Source organism: Pelophylax lessonae (genome assembly GCF_965119305.1).
Source record: "Pelophylax lessonae genome assembly, chromosome: 1".
Taxonomy (NCBI): Eukaryota; Metazoa; Chordata; class Amphibia; order Anura; family Ranidae; genus Pelophylax; species Pelophylax lessonae.
Genome location: NC_138768.1, coordinates 253349777 through 253365115, shown reverse-complemented (window position 1 = coordinate 253365115; position 15339 = coordinate 253349777). Strand labels below are relative to the sequence as shown.

Below are 15339 nucleotides of genomic sequence, written 5' to 3'. Positions count from 1 at the left end.
TTCAAAGAAAAAAACAAAAACTGAGACGAGAGTCCCAGCAGGGTATACTAGGTCCTACTCCTGAGCTAGGCAGCAAGAAACTGATTAGTAAGCTGAGGGTAATGTCTAGAGGGACAGCCCTAAAGGTAGGTCTAGTTAAAGCTTTTTTTAATGAAGTTTCACTACCTAGCCTGCTCCTGCAATAGTGATGAAACTTTGAAGAGGCTGCGTCTGTCTGAGGACGTAAGAGATATATAAAAATAATCTATGGACTCAACATACCTCTCAACAAATCGCATGGGGTGTCTACTTTCCAAAAAGGGGTCATTTAGGGGGGTGCTTGAACAGTCCTGGCATTTTATGCCCAATATTAGTAGCTTATGCCACACATCACCCACTCTTCTAACCACTTGGAGACCAAGCCTTTTCTGACACTTTTTGTTTACATGAAAAAATGGGATTTATTTTCGTACATCACAGGACACAGAGCCATATTCATATGGGTTATATAGCCGCCTACAGGTGAATGGACATCGGCAACCAATCAGAAAGGATGTCCCCCTATATTACCCCTCCAACACAGGAAGTACCTCTGTTTTTTCGCTAGTGTCTTAAGGTGATGGACACGGTGGAGAGTCTCTCCACATTATTTGTTATGCTCTAAAGAAGAAGAAAGAAGATTTTTCTATTTACCCCGATCAAAGATCACTGAATCTAAGGGGTTTAGAAGACTAAAAGGATGGTACCTGAGCCTCATGAAGCAATTACAAGGTTTTGCCTGTATTGTTGTGCTTTTCAGGCGCTGGACCCTGGAAACTGGACCCTTAGAATTACCAAACCCCAAAAGCGCGCCGTGCAGGGTGCGCTACAGGTCCAAAACCGTGGCCTCTCTTAAAACAAGGGGACCAAGTCCTTGGAAGGTCAGCAAAACAAAGCTCACCATGATGGGTGAAGATTGGATTCCTGTTTCAAACAGAATCCTGCAGCAGGACTGGTAAGTCCACTTTAAAAATTGGATTTCCGTACATCACAGGACACAGAGTCATTAATCATTACATATGGGTTATATAGCCACCTACAGGTGAATGGACGCCGGCAACCAATCAGAAAGGATGTCCCCCTATATTACCCCTCCAACACAGGAAGCACCTCTGTTTTTTCGCCAGTGATGGTCACGGTGGAGAGTCTCCAATATTTTACAAAAATTTTATGCGCTGTTCCCTTTAAGAGATAACAGAGACTGTGTGCCATGTTGGTCTCTGCGAGAGACAATAAGTGTTAAGCTATGCAAAATACATCTGGTCTTGTTAAAACATTGTTACTTTGCCTTGTTTGTTTGACACACTGTTTTCAACCTGTGCCGATCGCCTGAATCGCCAATTTGGCCTAAGCTGCTCCCACCCCATGTTGTTGATTTCGCCTTGGCACGAAAGCACCCGCGTGTTCGTTGCCTCCCTCGATGGCCCATTTGTGCGTGCGATTCTTCGCTTTGGCATCAGTTTTAGCCAGCCTTGAGGGTAAGATTGCTGGCATGATTGCAGCATCACAAGGAGGGAGGAAACGTTATAGATCCCCCTTACCTGAGCCACCCCGAGTCATTTCAGGATTGGGCAGAGGATGTGGAAGAAATACTGTAGCTGATAATGACCTTATGGAAGGTCAAGCTGAGGTTTCCACTTTGGGGAGTCAGAACCAGAGGAGTCTTTGTCGGCCTCTCAAACCCAGAAATGGTTAGTTCAGTCTCTTACGGAAATGGTCTGCTCTGGATACAATTTTCCTCCCTTAGAGACAGCTGAAGTCTCTTTCTTCTCTAGGCTCATTGCGCCCTCCTCATAGTCCTCGGACATTCCCATACATTCGCTCTTGGGAGCAAGAAATGTATAATGATTGGGACCATCCTGATTTTTGTTCCTCCTAAAAGGTTTTTTTTCTATTATGTCCTATGGAGGAAAAGTTTACTAAGAAATTGAATATACCTACTGTGGATGCTGCCATTTCTTCGGTTTACAAGAGTTTAACCTGCCCTATGGATAACGCCCAGGTTCTTAAAGATCCGGCAGATAAAAAGTTGGAATCTTTATTGAAAGCCTTCTTTGCTGTTGCAGAATCTGCTATGCAGCCAGCACTAGCAGCCATAGGAGTTTGTCAGTCTTTGAAAGACCCTATGAAGTGAGTGTCCAAGCCAGTTCCTTCTCAAGGAGAGTCTGTGGAAGATCCGTCAGATCTGCCTCACACTTTATGTTTCGCAGTCGATGCTCTTAGGGACTCCATACAGGAAATGTCACGATTTGCTCCGATGATAGTGCATATGCACAGAATCCTTTGGTTAAAGAGCTGGTCTGCGGAATTACTATGTAAAAGGTTGCTGGCTGGTTTTCCTTTTCATAGAGAACGCCTTTTTGGCGACGATTTGAATAAGTATATCCAAAAGATCTCAGGGGAGAAGAGTATGTTGCTACCTGTAAAAGGGAAGCGCAAACGTCCTTCTTTTAAAAGGTCTCCAGCACTCATACTCCCAGCACTTCTAATTACAGACGGTGGTGACCGCCCCAGCCGTCTGAGTCTGGAACCAAGCCTTCAGGGCAGGGACAGAAGAAGCCTGGGGCCCAGAGATCAGCCAAGTCTTCCTCTACCTTGTGAAGAGGCGCCCCCACCCACTTGGAGGGGGGGGGGGGGGCTGTTTCGGTTCTCGAAGGTTTTGGTGGAAACGATCCAGGACAACTGGGTTATCTCCACCATCTTGAAGGGGTACAAACTAAAATTTCGGGTGTTCCCGCATCCTCAGTTTGTAAGGTCAAGCATTACGACCTTAAAAAGATCTCTCCTTCTGGTTTTGGACCATTGGCCTTGAAAGAGGTTAGAACCCTTGTCTTGAGACCCTGAGGGACAAAAAGGCCTCTTGTAAGCCGAAAAGAAAGGCCCCCGTCTGCGACGGGCTCCTTATCCTTAGAAGCCTGTGGAAGAAGAGTACTCTTTCCCTCTTTGATGATATCATTCAAAGAAGCTCCAAAAAAGCTCCCCACAAATGGAAGATCGGATAAGGCCTTCTTAGAAGCATGGTCCACAGATCAGCATTCCAGCCAGCTAACACGCCGCAGGACCACTGCTGAGACATTCTAGAAATTGCTAGAAATCGAGGGAGCTGCATCCATAGAGGCGTCACAGACAAACTGTAGCCCTTGGACCAACTGATCTGCCAACTCCACAAAGGCAGGGGGAAGCTGTTCCCCTTCCAGTTCTGGGCGTAGAAGTTTTGCACACTCGGTCATAGTTTGCAACACCAGGGCACCAGCCACAGCCAACATATGGGGGGTCAAGGCCTCTGACCTCCTATCAGCCTGATCTGTAAAGACTCGGGACTCTTCATGCGGAATTACTGTGGCTTTATTTAACCTTGAAACCGGGAGTCCACTACAGGAAGAACTGTCAATTTTTTAAGGAGGGTATCCTCATAGTGGTACCGCATTGCAAAACGCTTAGGAATTGCAAAAGTGCGTTTTGGGCACCCCTACTGTTTTGTGACAATATTGTCAAAGAAAGCGGGAAAGTGCAACACCTTCGCCGCCTTGGAGAACCAGTGGGTGCCAATAGGTGGCCCGTCCCTCCGATGCTGCGTTAGTCGCTTCCTCCATCTTTAAGGTTTCCCACACTAATACAATCAGTGCATCCACTAGCGCCTTTTCATGCGTGGCTAGAGGAGCAGAGGAATCATCCTCAATATCTGAGCACGCAGGGTGCGTGGAGGCAGACCAGAAGGATTACCTGCGTCCACGGCGGGCTTATCAGATTCAGGATCCGACGAGACAGATGAAGCAGGTGAAGGCGGGGGGGGGGGGGGGGTGTCGGGATGCTTTTTGCTAGCCCATTTTCCCAGGACCAAATCTACCTTGGACACCAAAGACTCCAGGACCGCCGTCAGTGCAGAGGGGATCAGGTGGTGAAATATGCTCCAGGGACTCCATTAATGGGGAGGGAAACCCACACAAAAAAAAAGTGTATCACACTGCAAGGGACACCCCACAGCGCTGGTGGCACCACAAGGCTCAGCACAGAGCATTGCCACTGCTACAGCAGAAAGAGGGAGAGAGAACCCGACAAAAACTCACCACCAGCGATCAGGAAGAGCAAAATCCAGGGATCAGCACTAGAGGCTGAGGAGGGGCTCCCACCACCGAATCACCGCCCATCCGGCTTCAAAAACATGGCCGCCACTATTATCAAATGGGAAACATGGCCGCTCGTAGCATAAAAAGCTACAAAAAAATGGCGGCACAACGCGCCCCTCCCAAAGTTCGATCGTCCGGTCACTGGCAGCACGCTCCCCACCCACCCCCATTGCCAGCTTAACACCCAGACAGACCTAAAAAGGTATGTCCACCCCATGGGGGGGGGGGGGGGTGACAAAGGCCTGCAGAATACCACAGAGAAGGGTGGGTGCTGTCTGGGAAGGAGGGGAGCCCGGGGGTCTGACCATCCCAGGGAAGGGCCCACGTCCACCCACACGAGGAACAGCTACCTACCACACGAGGAACAGGGCGGGCACCGCTCCGGACAGATCACTGCTCCATCGTAATGTGGGTGCTGTCAGCTAGGAGGAACACTGCGACTTAGGCCGAAGCCAGGTCGTACGCGCCCTTACGAGAGGTTTAACTCTCAGGCCAGCCCCCTTCCAGTGGGGCTATGGGAGGACCCTCTGGATCTAGATAATCCAGTCCGTCGCCAAGTTTGGCAATTGATTGTAGATTCTCAAAAGGAACAAAATAAAGAGAGGAAAAAATTTAAATTTAAAAAGAAAAAAATAATAAAAAAAAAAAATTGCAAGGACAAGAGATCCTAGCAAGGAACTAGGTTCTTACTCCTAACTAGGCAGAAAAAAAAAAAAAGGAGTACCTATAGCAGAGAGTGGGACTATACCCCCTTACCCCCTGTGACTGCCCCATAGGCATAGTTAAGTTCTTTCCTGGCTAGTATCCTACTCCTGTAGGGGGACAGCATAACCCACGTAGTCAAGAAGATGAGAAGCTGTGTCCGTCAATGAACGAAAAAGATTAATTTTTTTTTTTTTTTTACTAGAAAATTACTTTGAACCCCCAAACATTATATTATTTTAAGCAGAGGCCCTACAGAATAAATGGTGGGTGTTTTTTTTTTGTGTCACAGTATTTGCGCAGAAATTTTCCAAACGCAATTTTTTTTTTGAAAAAAAAACACTTTTTTAAAACTTAAATGCACAAATACACTATATATTGCCCGTTTTTTGGTAAAATATAAAATATGATCTTATGCCGAGTACATAGATAACAAACATGACATGCTTTAAAATTGTGCATGCCCGTACAGCAGTGAAAAACTACGTACATTTTTAAAAGCCTGGTGCAATTGCTGTTTACATATGACACGAGACCAATGCTTGTATTCTCCTTTGCGCAGAAAGACAGGGAGACAAGGGTGCTTTCATTTTTTTTTTTTAGCATTTATTTTGCTGTTTTATTTTATTTTGACACCTTCCCTTTTATTTATCATTTTTATTGTTATCACGGGGAAAGTAAATATCTCCTATAATAGCATTAACTAGTGAAAGGTACTCTTTTTTAAAAAAATTGGGGTCCATTAGACTCTAGAGCTCTCCTCTGCCCTTAAAGCATCTGGCCACACCAAGATTGGTTTGATAAGATGCTTTCCCAATGGCGCGGTTTGTATCTGGCAAAACCGAAGTCATGAAATGCTCGTAGCTTCTGGTATCTTAGGCCATAGAGATGGTTGGAGCATTTCTGGTCTCCGATCAGCTCTATGGACAGCTGACGGAAACACCGGCTCCAGACTCGAGTTACCCGGTGGGACAGGAGTGCCAGAGAAAACTGCGTAAGGCAGCGGAAGGGGGGTGAGACTTGTAAAAGAAGTCTAGCGGCTAATTACCCTCTATGATTGGTTTTACATGAAAGCCAGCAGCCCGCTGCAAAAAAACAATGCCTAAACTTGAAGGCATCATCCCGTTATGACCTCTTCAAGTCCATGTACCATATTTGCTGGCGTATAAGACGACTGGGCGTATAAGACGACCCCCAACTTTTCCAGTTAAAATATAGATTTTGGGATATACTCGCCGTATAAGACTACCCCTCTTCCAATGCCCATATTGTACCGTATATACAGTTGGGAAACAAAATTTTATTTATTTTCTTCCACTTAATTTACACCCCTTTATCTGGTAATAATAGATGTGACCAGATAAACCCGCCTTTTTCACCTGTCTGGCCCCTGCCCTGCTTGTATCGTAGTCTATGACACAGGACTCCCTGTCAGAGTTGGTATCCCCGCCGCTGGATCTTATCGCGCATGCGCACCTACACCGATTCAGGCCTCAGGAGCGAGACGCAGGGATGGACGCCGATAAGAAAGTAGGATACCAGAGCGAGCGGGCGAGCGAGCAGGCGGGCGGGTCAGACGGCTGAAAGGCATGTTTTCCCAATGCATCTGGTCACATTGCCGCTCTCTCCATACCCCGGGCATACCACGGATGTTTTTGAGCGCCCCCTCCACCGCATATTCTGATTCGGCGTATAAGACGATATCCGGCGTATAAGACGACCCCTGACTTTAGAGAAGATTTCCAGGGGTTAAAAAGTCGTCTTATACGCCGGAAAATACGGTACCAGTATGCTGCTGGTCCTTGTTGCGCATATATTGTAAGGTTTTTTTTTTTCCATGCAGCCTGTGTGCTGAACGAAAAAAAAAAAAGAGAGTCTAACAGATTCCTCCATTCACATCAAATCGATGTGGATGAAGAAATCTCTGCCAAGAAAAGTGTTAAAAAATATATGGCGAAGCATTGGGGAAATCGCCCTCTGTGTCCACCCTATCCCCTAATCCCCTATGCTTCGCCATATAAGTTTTTTTTTTTAACTACGACTACGGTGGTGAAATCACCTCCTACAGCGCTGCAATCATTAATTTACATATATGATGAGAGCAAACGCTGTTGCTGTCAGGATAAACAAAATCAGTGATGCAGCTGATGGGTGTACCTGCAAAGCAAACAATGGTTAACAATAAAACACAGTAACAATAAAACATTACATTAAAATAGTATACAGTACAGTAAAGCAGTAGAATGGCGGCATCTGCAAAGCAAACTATGGTTAACAATGAAAAACAGTAACAATAAAACATTACAGCATAGCAGTATATTATAAAGTAAGAACAGTAAAAAAACTCAATAAAATGACAACTGTTTTTGGCTTCATTTTGTAATTTTTAAAAATTTAAAAAAAAAAATTTTACGTTCCATGCTAGGGTCTGATAATGCGATAGCTATCTAACATCTTTCGAGACCCTATGTGCAAGTGTGCCCTAGACTGTGACGTGCTGTACCCTGTACTAATACTCCACTAGTGTATGGTAGCGACAGAAGCATTCCCCAATGCAGAGACCAGGTTGGCCAGGACAAAAAAAGCGGGTGTCATTCCTATATCCGTGTTTTCTACAGACACAACTTCTTCTTTGGGGTGCTCTTTGGGTAGAGGTACCAGGGAGGACATTCAGAAAATGTCTCTTATGCAGCCGGATTATGAATTTGGGCCACAGCACCTTCTGGATACAGAAGGGCTGTGATGATCTCTTCCTGGAATTTTAGGAAGGACCCACTTCTTCCTGACGCTTTGTATAACACATAAGCGTTTAGCAGAGCCAAAATGGAAGTAATGGTGCTTTTCCACTGCATGGAACCGAACGGTTCGGCTCGCTTTTGTGCTTTTCCACTGCTGGTACCGCATGGTACGGTGTAGGAATGGTTCGGTACGGTGGCGCTTTTCCACTGCATGGAACCGAACGGTAAGGCTCTCTAAAACAGTACCACCTCGATTGTGGTTCCAAGAGGTACCATACCGGTATCATATCCCACAATCCTTTGCATGCAGTCACTACTAGCCACTGATTGGTCAGAGAATCGTTGTTATCCCACCCACTTAACTTTAGTACTACTTTAGTGGAAAAGCAAACCATACCAAACCGTTCCAACACCGTACCATGCGGTACCAGCAGTGGAAAAGCAAACCGGGCCAAGCAGGGCCGAGTAGAGCTGAGCCGGTACTTGCAGTGGAAAAGTGCCATAAGTATCCACACTTTCTTGTATCAGTGTCTGGCCTTACTGGCAATTAAGTACGGCGCCATCATCTGGTTGCTGAAGTCTACCCCTCCCATGTGAAGGTTGTATTCGTTGACACAGAGGGGCTTCTCAACAACACCAGTCGCCGTTGTAATTTGGACAGTCATATCTGCGTGAATGGAAGACTGAACGAAAACATTCTGTGTGTCCCTCCACTTCACTGCAAGCAATTTATTACACATTAAGCAGGCTCTCTCCCCCGTCTAAGTCAAGAATCTACAAGCCGTTGGGGGGGGGAACCCCGGCAATTAGGTCGCACGGTGCAACATGCGCAAATTCCAGAATCAAAAAGATGATTAAAAAGTGGCACGCTTGTGTTATAATTGTCCACATATAAATGGTACCCCTTTCCAAATAAGGGTGACATCAACTCTTTCCGCTTCTCCCTATGTAGTCTGGGCAGTTGGGGGGCTCCACACTGCTATCGTTTCCTTCGTAAATCCGGAACCTACATGTAAGCCCTGTCACAGAGCTTATACATCTTGACCCCAAATCTGGCAAAATTGCTGGGGAGAAACTGTTTGAAAACAAGGCGACCAAAAAATCCTAATCAGGGACTCATCAGTGCAGACAGCTTGTCATACATACAAGGCTTGTGTGCACAAGGCTACAAATTTTTATTTGAAGTGATCTACGAGGGGCCGAATTTTGTGCAGCAGGTCACATCCAGGGTCACCCCGAGGATGACAGAGCTTATTGTCATTGAAATGCATGAACCGCAAGATTTGCATGCATCTAGTCCTGGCCATGGCAGCAGAGAACACAGGCATATGATGAATTGGGTCAGTGGACCAATATGACCGCAACTCACTCTTTTTAGTAATGCCCATGATGAGAGATAGGCCCAGAAATGTTCTAAATTTGGAAACAGTGATACATTTCCATGCAAATTCTCTGGCAAGGGTCAAATTTGGATTTGTGGCGATAAATTGATCGGCATATAAATTGCTTTGGTCCACAATAGATCTGTACAGATCTTCAATGAAAAACAGCTCATTAAAAGCAATGGGAGTAAAATCAGCTGTCTCCACCTGAATTACGGGTTGGCCAGTGAATTTGGGGGGGGGGGGGGGGTTGGGGAGTACGAGCACTGCAGAAGTGGTGGGCTCCCGATCAGGATTTGCAAGCGCATCAGGAAGGACACTATAGGCTCTACGGGCCTGTCTCCAAATTATTGGTGGCTGCGGAACAGTGCTTGTGCTAGCCACCACACCAGCTTGAACTGCACTTATGGGACTTGCCACTTCACCAAGTGTTACTGCAGTGCTGGTTTGTCTATGACCAGGATGTACTAGGCCGCTTGTGCTTGCCAGTTCACCAGAAAGTTGAGAGCTACTAGTACCGACACTCTGCTGCATACGAGAACCTGAGAACCATGAGATTGTTGCACCTCAGCAACAGAAGAATGGGGTCGGGTCCGCCTGACCTTAGCAGAGACCCATACTCCGTTGTCAGAGCTATCTGTCAGGGTGCCGATGCTCTCTACATGTTCAATACAGAGCCCGATTCTGACAGTGAGGCTTCCCTATCGCTGTCATCGGTCATGCTTAGCATCGTGTAGGCCTCTTCACTAGTGTACCTCTGTTTGGACATTTTGGCCAATACATTTATTGGTACCTAGTGTGACTCACAGATAAAAAAGAACCTGGAACCTGGTTGTCAAGGACTGTTTGAACCAAAAAATGTAACTGCTAGCGCTAACAGAGATCAGGTCTAACTCTGCTCATGATGGGGTTTTGTGTGCTGTGTATTGGAAGTGAAAGTGATCTGCTGATACTGCACATCTTGGGGGTTGGGCGGAGGGGCTAAACACAGGTGCTGGCAGGTGTCAGGGCTGATCCTGCTATGCTGCCTTTGGGAACAATATACTAAACAATTGAGGACGCCTGTATAGTTCTGTTCAAAGATATTGAACTGTTCAGACACGATACCAGTAATGTCGGTGTTTAGTGAGTGTGTGTGTCACTGGCAATCAAAGGGTTAAAATGTATTACATAATATGTGGTGGGCAATCTGACGCTATCCTGGATTGACGCTAACAGTAACGCTAACTGACATCACCCGTGACACTAATACAGTGATCAGAAAAAAGATCTGTACACTAGAATATGGACATTGGCAGGGAGTGAAAGGGTTAACTGGGGGTGATCAGGGGGTAAATCTTTTTTTAGGGAATATATGTCAGGTACCCTAAATCTATCTGGGACTGACGCTAACTACCACTAACTGCTTCTCTCATTAACTGGCGTGACCAGTGACATTAATACAGTGATCAGTAAATTATCTGTACACTGGTATATAGTGACACTGAAAGGGAATAAAAGGGTTAACTGGGGGTGATCAGGGGGTAAATCTTTTTTTAGGGAATATATGTCAGGTACCCTAAATCTATCTGGGACTGACGCTAACTACCACTAACTGCTTCTCTCATTAACTGGCGTGACCAGTGACATTAATACAGTGATCAGTAAATTATCTGTACACTGGTATATAGTGACACTGAAAGGGAATAAAAGGGTTAAAGAGGAAGTAAAGTCTTCCGTTTTCTTTTTCTGCATGCAATGTAAATATCTCCTCAACGGTGAAAGTTTAGGCGATATTTACAGTACCTATAGGTAAGCCCTGGGGGGTGATTATGGGGTGAAAAATGTGCCTATGTGTACTGGTGTCAGCGTAGTGCTTTTATACTCACAGTTGATGCTTTCTTCTCTCACCGCTGGAACCGAACAGGGCTCCGGGGGGGGGGGGGGGGGTAATTGCATAATTTCATAGGCACAGGAAATTCTGTGATTCGCCAGAACCAATCAGCAGGTCCAGGCCAAAAATCATTAGCCTAAACCTGACGAGTGATCAGTTCTGGAGCGAATCCGATCACCTCCGGGTCGGCACGAGTGACGTACGTCGAGTTGCACAGCCAAGCCACCTTGCCGCAGTAAATCTGCGGCGGGTGGTTGGCAACTGGTTAAAACAGGCTGTCTTTCAAATTATTTTCCATTATGCACCAGCCACCATATATACACACACACACACACACACACACACACACTACCACAGAGGTAAACGCATACATTTTTTACGAAAATGCTGCCTGGTACACTAGTGGACCAGTGATTTTTGTTATGGGAAGGGGGGGGGGGGTTGGGTGATCTGAAAGAAGGGTCGGGATGCTGCTAAAAATATTTATTCACAGTACAGTTCCCCTTTAAAAATCTAAGATATCAATGTGAATACTTGGACATCAAAAGCATACAGTTTATTGTTAGGTCTTTATACCAAAATAATATTAAAAATAGTACCAAGTAAAGTCTGGGCCTCCATGGCAATTGGAATTTCTGGGCTGGCAGGAGTATCCAAAGACTAAAAGAAAAAATAATAAATCTGAATTTCAGAAAGAAAATACACATCAATTTTATGAGATAGTATGGACATATCGTGGCTATGCAACAAACCAAAACCAATTCAAACATAATCAGTTACAGTGAAAAAAAGTGTGATTTTTGTCTTACCGTAAAAACCTTTTCTACTTCTTGACCATTGGGTTATGCTGCCCCCTACAGGAGTAGGACACTAGGCAGGAAAAAACTTTTACCATGTCTATGGGGCAGTCCCAGGGGATATACTCCCACTTCCTGCTATAGGCACTCAGTTTTGTTGCAGCAGTGTCAGAAGAAATATAACTCAACTCAATAGAAGGGTGGGTGCTGTGTCCGTCAATGAACAGAGAAAAAGATTTAACGGTAAGACAAAAATACCATTTTCTCTTTCATTCATTGATGAACACAGCTCCAGAATCTTCATGACCATTGGGACGTCCCAAAGCAGTGTCAAACATGAGGGGTGGGAGAAACATAGCAGAAAAAATTCCCAAAAGGCTAAACCTAGCCAACCAGGTAACAACTGGAGCTCATCTGCAAAATACACCCTCAAAGAGGACTAGTCCTCTCAACAGCAGCCTGCAAAACCTTGCAGCCATAGGCAGCATCTGCAGATGCCAAAACCCCTTCCCTGCCTGTGTCATTATTACAGTAACAGTGCATATTTTTAGCACAGATTACTGTATTAATGTCACTGGTCCCCCCAAAAAGTGTCAAAAATGTCAGTCAGGGGTCCGATCTGTCCGCTGCAATGTCGCAGTCCCGCAAAAAATCGTGTCCTCACAAGACTTTTAACTCACCAGCCAGCCTTTGTCCAGTGGGGATATGTCGCGGCCAACTTAGCGCAAAGCTGAGGTCAGGTCGCGCTCGCTGGCAGGACTGGGAGACCATAAGGATCTAGGCTATCCAGTCCAATGCACAGTCCAGCAGTTGACTGTAGTTCTTACAGGAACAAAAAATAAAAGAAGGAAAAAATTCCATTTAAAAAGGAAAACATGCCAGGACTAGAGATTTCCAGCAAGGAACTAGGTCTTTACTCCTGACTAGGCAGAAAAGTGCCTATAGCTGGAAGTGGGAGTATATCCCCTGGGACTGCCCCATAGGTGTAGTAAAGTTTTTACTTGCCTAGTGTCCTACTCCTGTAGGGGGCAGCATAACCCAATGGTCAGGAAGATTCTGGAGCTGAGTCCGTCAATTTAGAGAAATATAATTTTCTCCATAATAATTAAAGTATTAAATAATTTCAGTGGGTATTGATCAAACTTAATGCATTAAGCATTCCAGCTTCCTAAAGCTATGGCTCCATTTGAGCAATTTTCTTTTCTTCAAGCCCTGGATGAAGGAAAGAAAATTGCATAATCTATGGCCAGCCTTACTGTTTCAATAACCACTTGTTCCACACTGAATACTCTGTCAAAAACAAAAACACACACTATACATTTACAGAGTAAGCTTTCACTTGAACACACACAATGCATATAATGTGTAGGTTCAGAGTTGCGTGGGTGCATTTGAATGGGCTGCTTTATCTGCAGGAATCGCAGGGGAAAAAAAAGGGAAAAAACTCCCAGCCTCATTTTTTAAAATGTGGCCAAATTGAACCACATGGTGCTGTGACACCATTCGATTTTGCGCAACCTAAAATGTCCTGCTTTTTCTGATGCGTTTGGGGTGCCATTAATCCCCACGCAGCTGTAAAAGAGCAGCAAGTTTTGCGTGCAGGTTGTAGAATTACTGCAGTCCACCTTTTGAAGAGATTCAACTGGAAGATGAGCAGGCCTAAATTTAGAGACAATCCACACAACCTAGAAGGCATACAGGCACTAATTTATATAATTTGAAATATACATTTCCCCCATGTTTCATCCGCTTAAAAATGCAGATAGTGCAGACAAATATCCGTTGATCCTGCCAGAAATCCTTCCTGTTTGACAGACACAGCTGCTGCTCCTAATTTGACATCTGGGCGAGTGTAGGTGCATGGCCCTAAATGCAACCAATGTGCATTCAGGGCTGTGCGCCCCCACAGATGTCAATTTGATAGTGGTTGTGTCCATGCAGCTGCAGTTGACAACAAGGGAAGCATCCCTCTGTGGGTAAATACTGTGGTTATTGGAAAGAATGATTGCACCTGCACAATTCAGCTCCATAGGCATCTATGGGGCTGGCAGACAGAGAAGAGATTCATATCTTAAACCCCCCCAGTTATGGGGTTTTATAGTACAATAAATAACTAATGTACGTTTTTTTTTTAGAAACCAAGCATCCTTTGCAAAGTGTAGTGGAAGAAGAAGTATGCACTAATATATATTTGTTATTGACGCTTTTATACAAGAAATTAAAGTAGTTTATAGACTTTAAAACCAAAACGTTTCCCTCTTTAAAGCGGTTGTAAACCCAAAAACGCAAACAATAAAAAACCTGCAAGACAAAAGCATAATGAGCTAGTATACATCGCATACTAGCTCATTATGTATTACTTACCTTAGAACGAAGCCCCGACACGGACCCCCGGATATCGCTGCGGGCGCTGCCATGATCCCTCGCCGTCTCTTCCGGATTCGGCGGCTCCGGCGCTGTGATTGGCCGGAGCCGCAATGACGTCACTCCCGCGCCTGCGTGCGGGAGTGATTTTCCGGGAAGCTCCCGGCAAGCAAAACTGAAGGTCCCCCCGGACCTTCAGAGCGCATGCGCCGCTCGCGTGAGCGGCTGCATGCACTGCAAATATCTCCTAAACCGGCACGATATTAATTGTACCTACAGGTAAGCCTTATTATAGGCTTACCTGTAGGTAAAAGTGTAAAAAAGCAGGATACTACCGATTTAAGTGTATCTAAACCAAAGGTAATATATTGCAGCTTAGCAGTCCTTAGATTAGCCATCGGTATAAATATTTTTTTTTTTGAGAATCTTGCAAAGAACACACTTTTTGATGACTATTACCCCTTCAGTGTATTCATGGAGAAAGCCATCACTGCCACTCAAGCTGGGCTTCAAATATATCTGCCTTTCTCCATCCTAATAATTGGGATAATGGGATTAGTAGTTTCCTTCCAGTTAACCTCACAGGAAGTGATAAGGGCACTACATTTCTGGCAAGATCAACGGTATTTTCTGTATTTGCTAAAAAAAGTTCTTAGATGTCATGGATGCATTGTTTTTCTCAGGCTAAGGGCTGGTAAGCTGCAATATATTATATTTTTGTTCTTGGGTTTAGTTATGCTTTCAGTGTTTTAAGGCCCAGTCACGCATATAGGTTTTAATGCACATTAATGCATAGGAAAGGCAGCGTATGTAAATACACCAAAAAAAAAAATGCACATAAACAGATTCAAATCCAGCCTTTAACCACTTCAGCCTGGCAGGTTTACCCCCTTCATGACCAGGCCATTGTTTGAGATACAGCACTGCGTTACTATAACTGACGAATATGCGGACGTGCAAAGCTGTACCCAAATAAAATTAATGTCTTTTTTTTTCCCCCCACAAAGAGAGCTTTCTTTTGGTGGGATTTGATCAAAAAAGACAAGACAATTTTGAAAAAGGAATATATATTTTTTTTACTTTCTGCTATAAAACATATCCAATAAAAAAAAAAAAAAAAAAATGTAAAATAAATCCAATTTCTTCATCAGTTTAGACCAATATGTATTCTGCTACATATTTTTGTTAAAAAATAAAAATAAATCCCAATAAGCGTGCATTTATTGGTTTGCGCAAAAGTTAGTGTCTACAAACTATGGGAAAGATTTATGGGATTTTTACTACCAATGACGGCAATCAGCGATTTTTAGCAGGATTACGACATTGCGGCGGACAAAT

At 44.7% G+C, this 15339-nt stretch overlaps 1 protein-coding gene across 1 annotated transcript in view; it reads right to left on the bottom strand.

The window, feature by feature from the left end:
- Window positions 1-15339, bottom strand: part of LOC309562146 (E1A-binding protein p400-like) — a 305609-nt gene that overhangs the window by 270277 nt on the left and 19993 nt on the right. The window contains exon 3 of the mRNA XM_082266271.1: window positions 11440-11500. Coding sequence (XP_082122397.1) covers window positions 11440-11500 — 61 coding nt within the window. The remainder of the gene's footprint in view (window positions 1-11439; window positions 11501-15339) is intronic.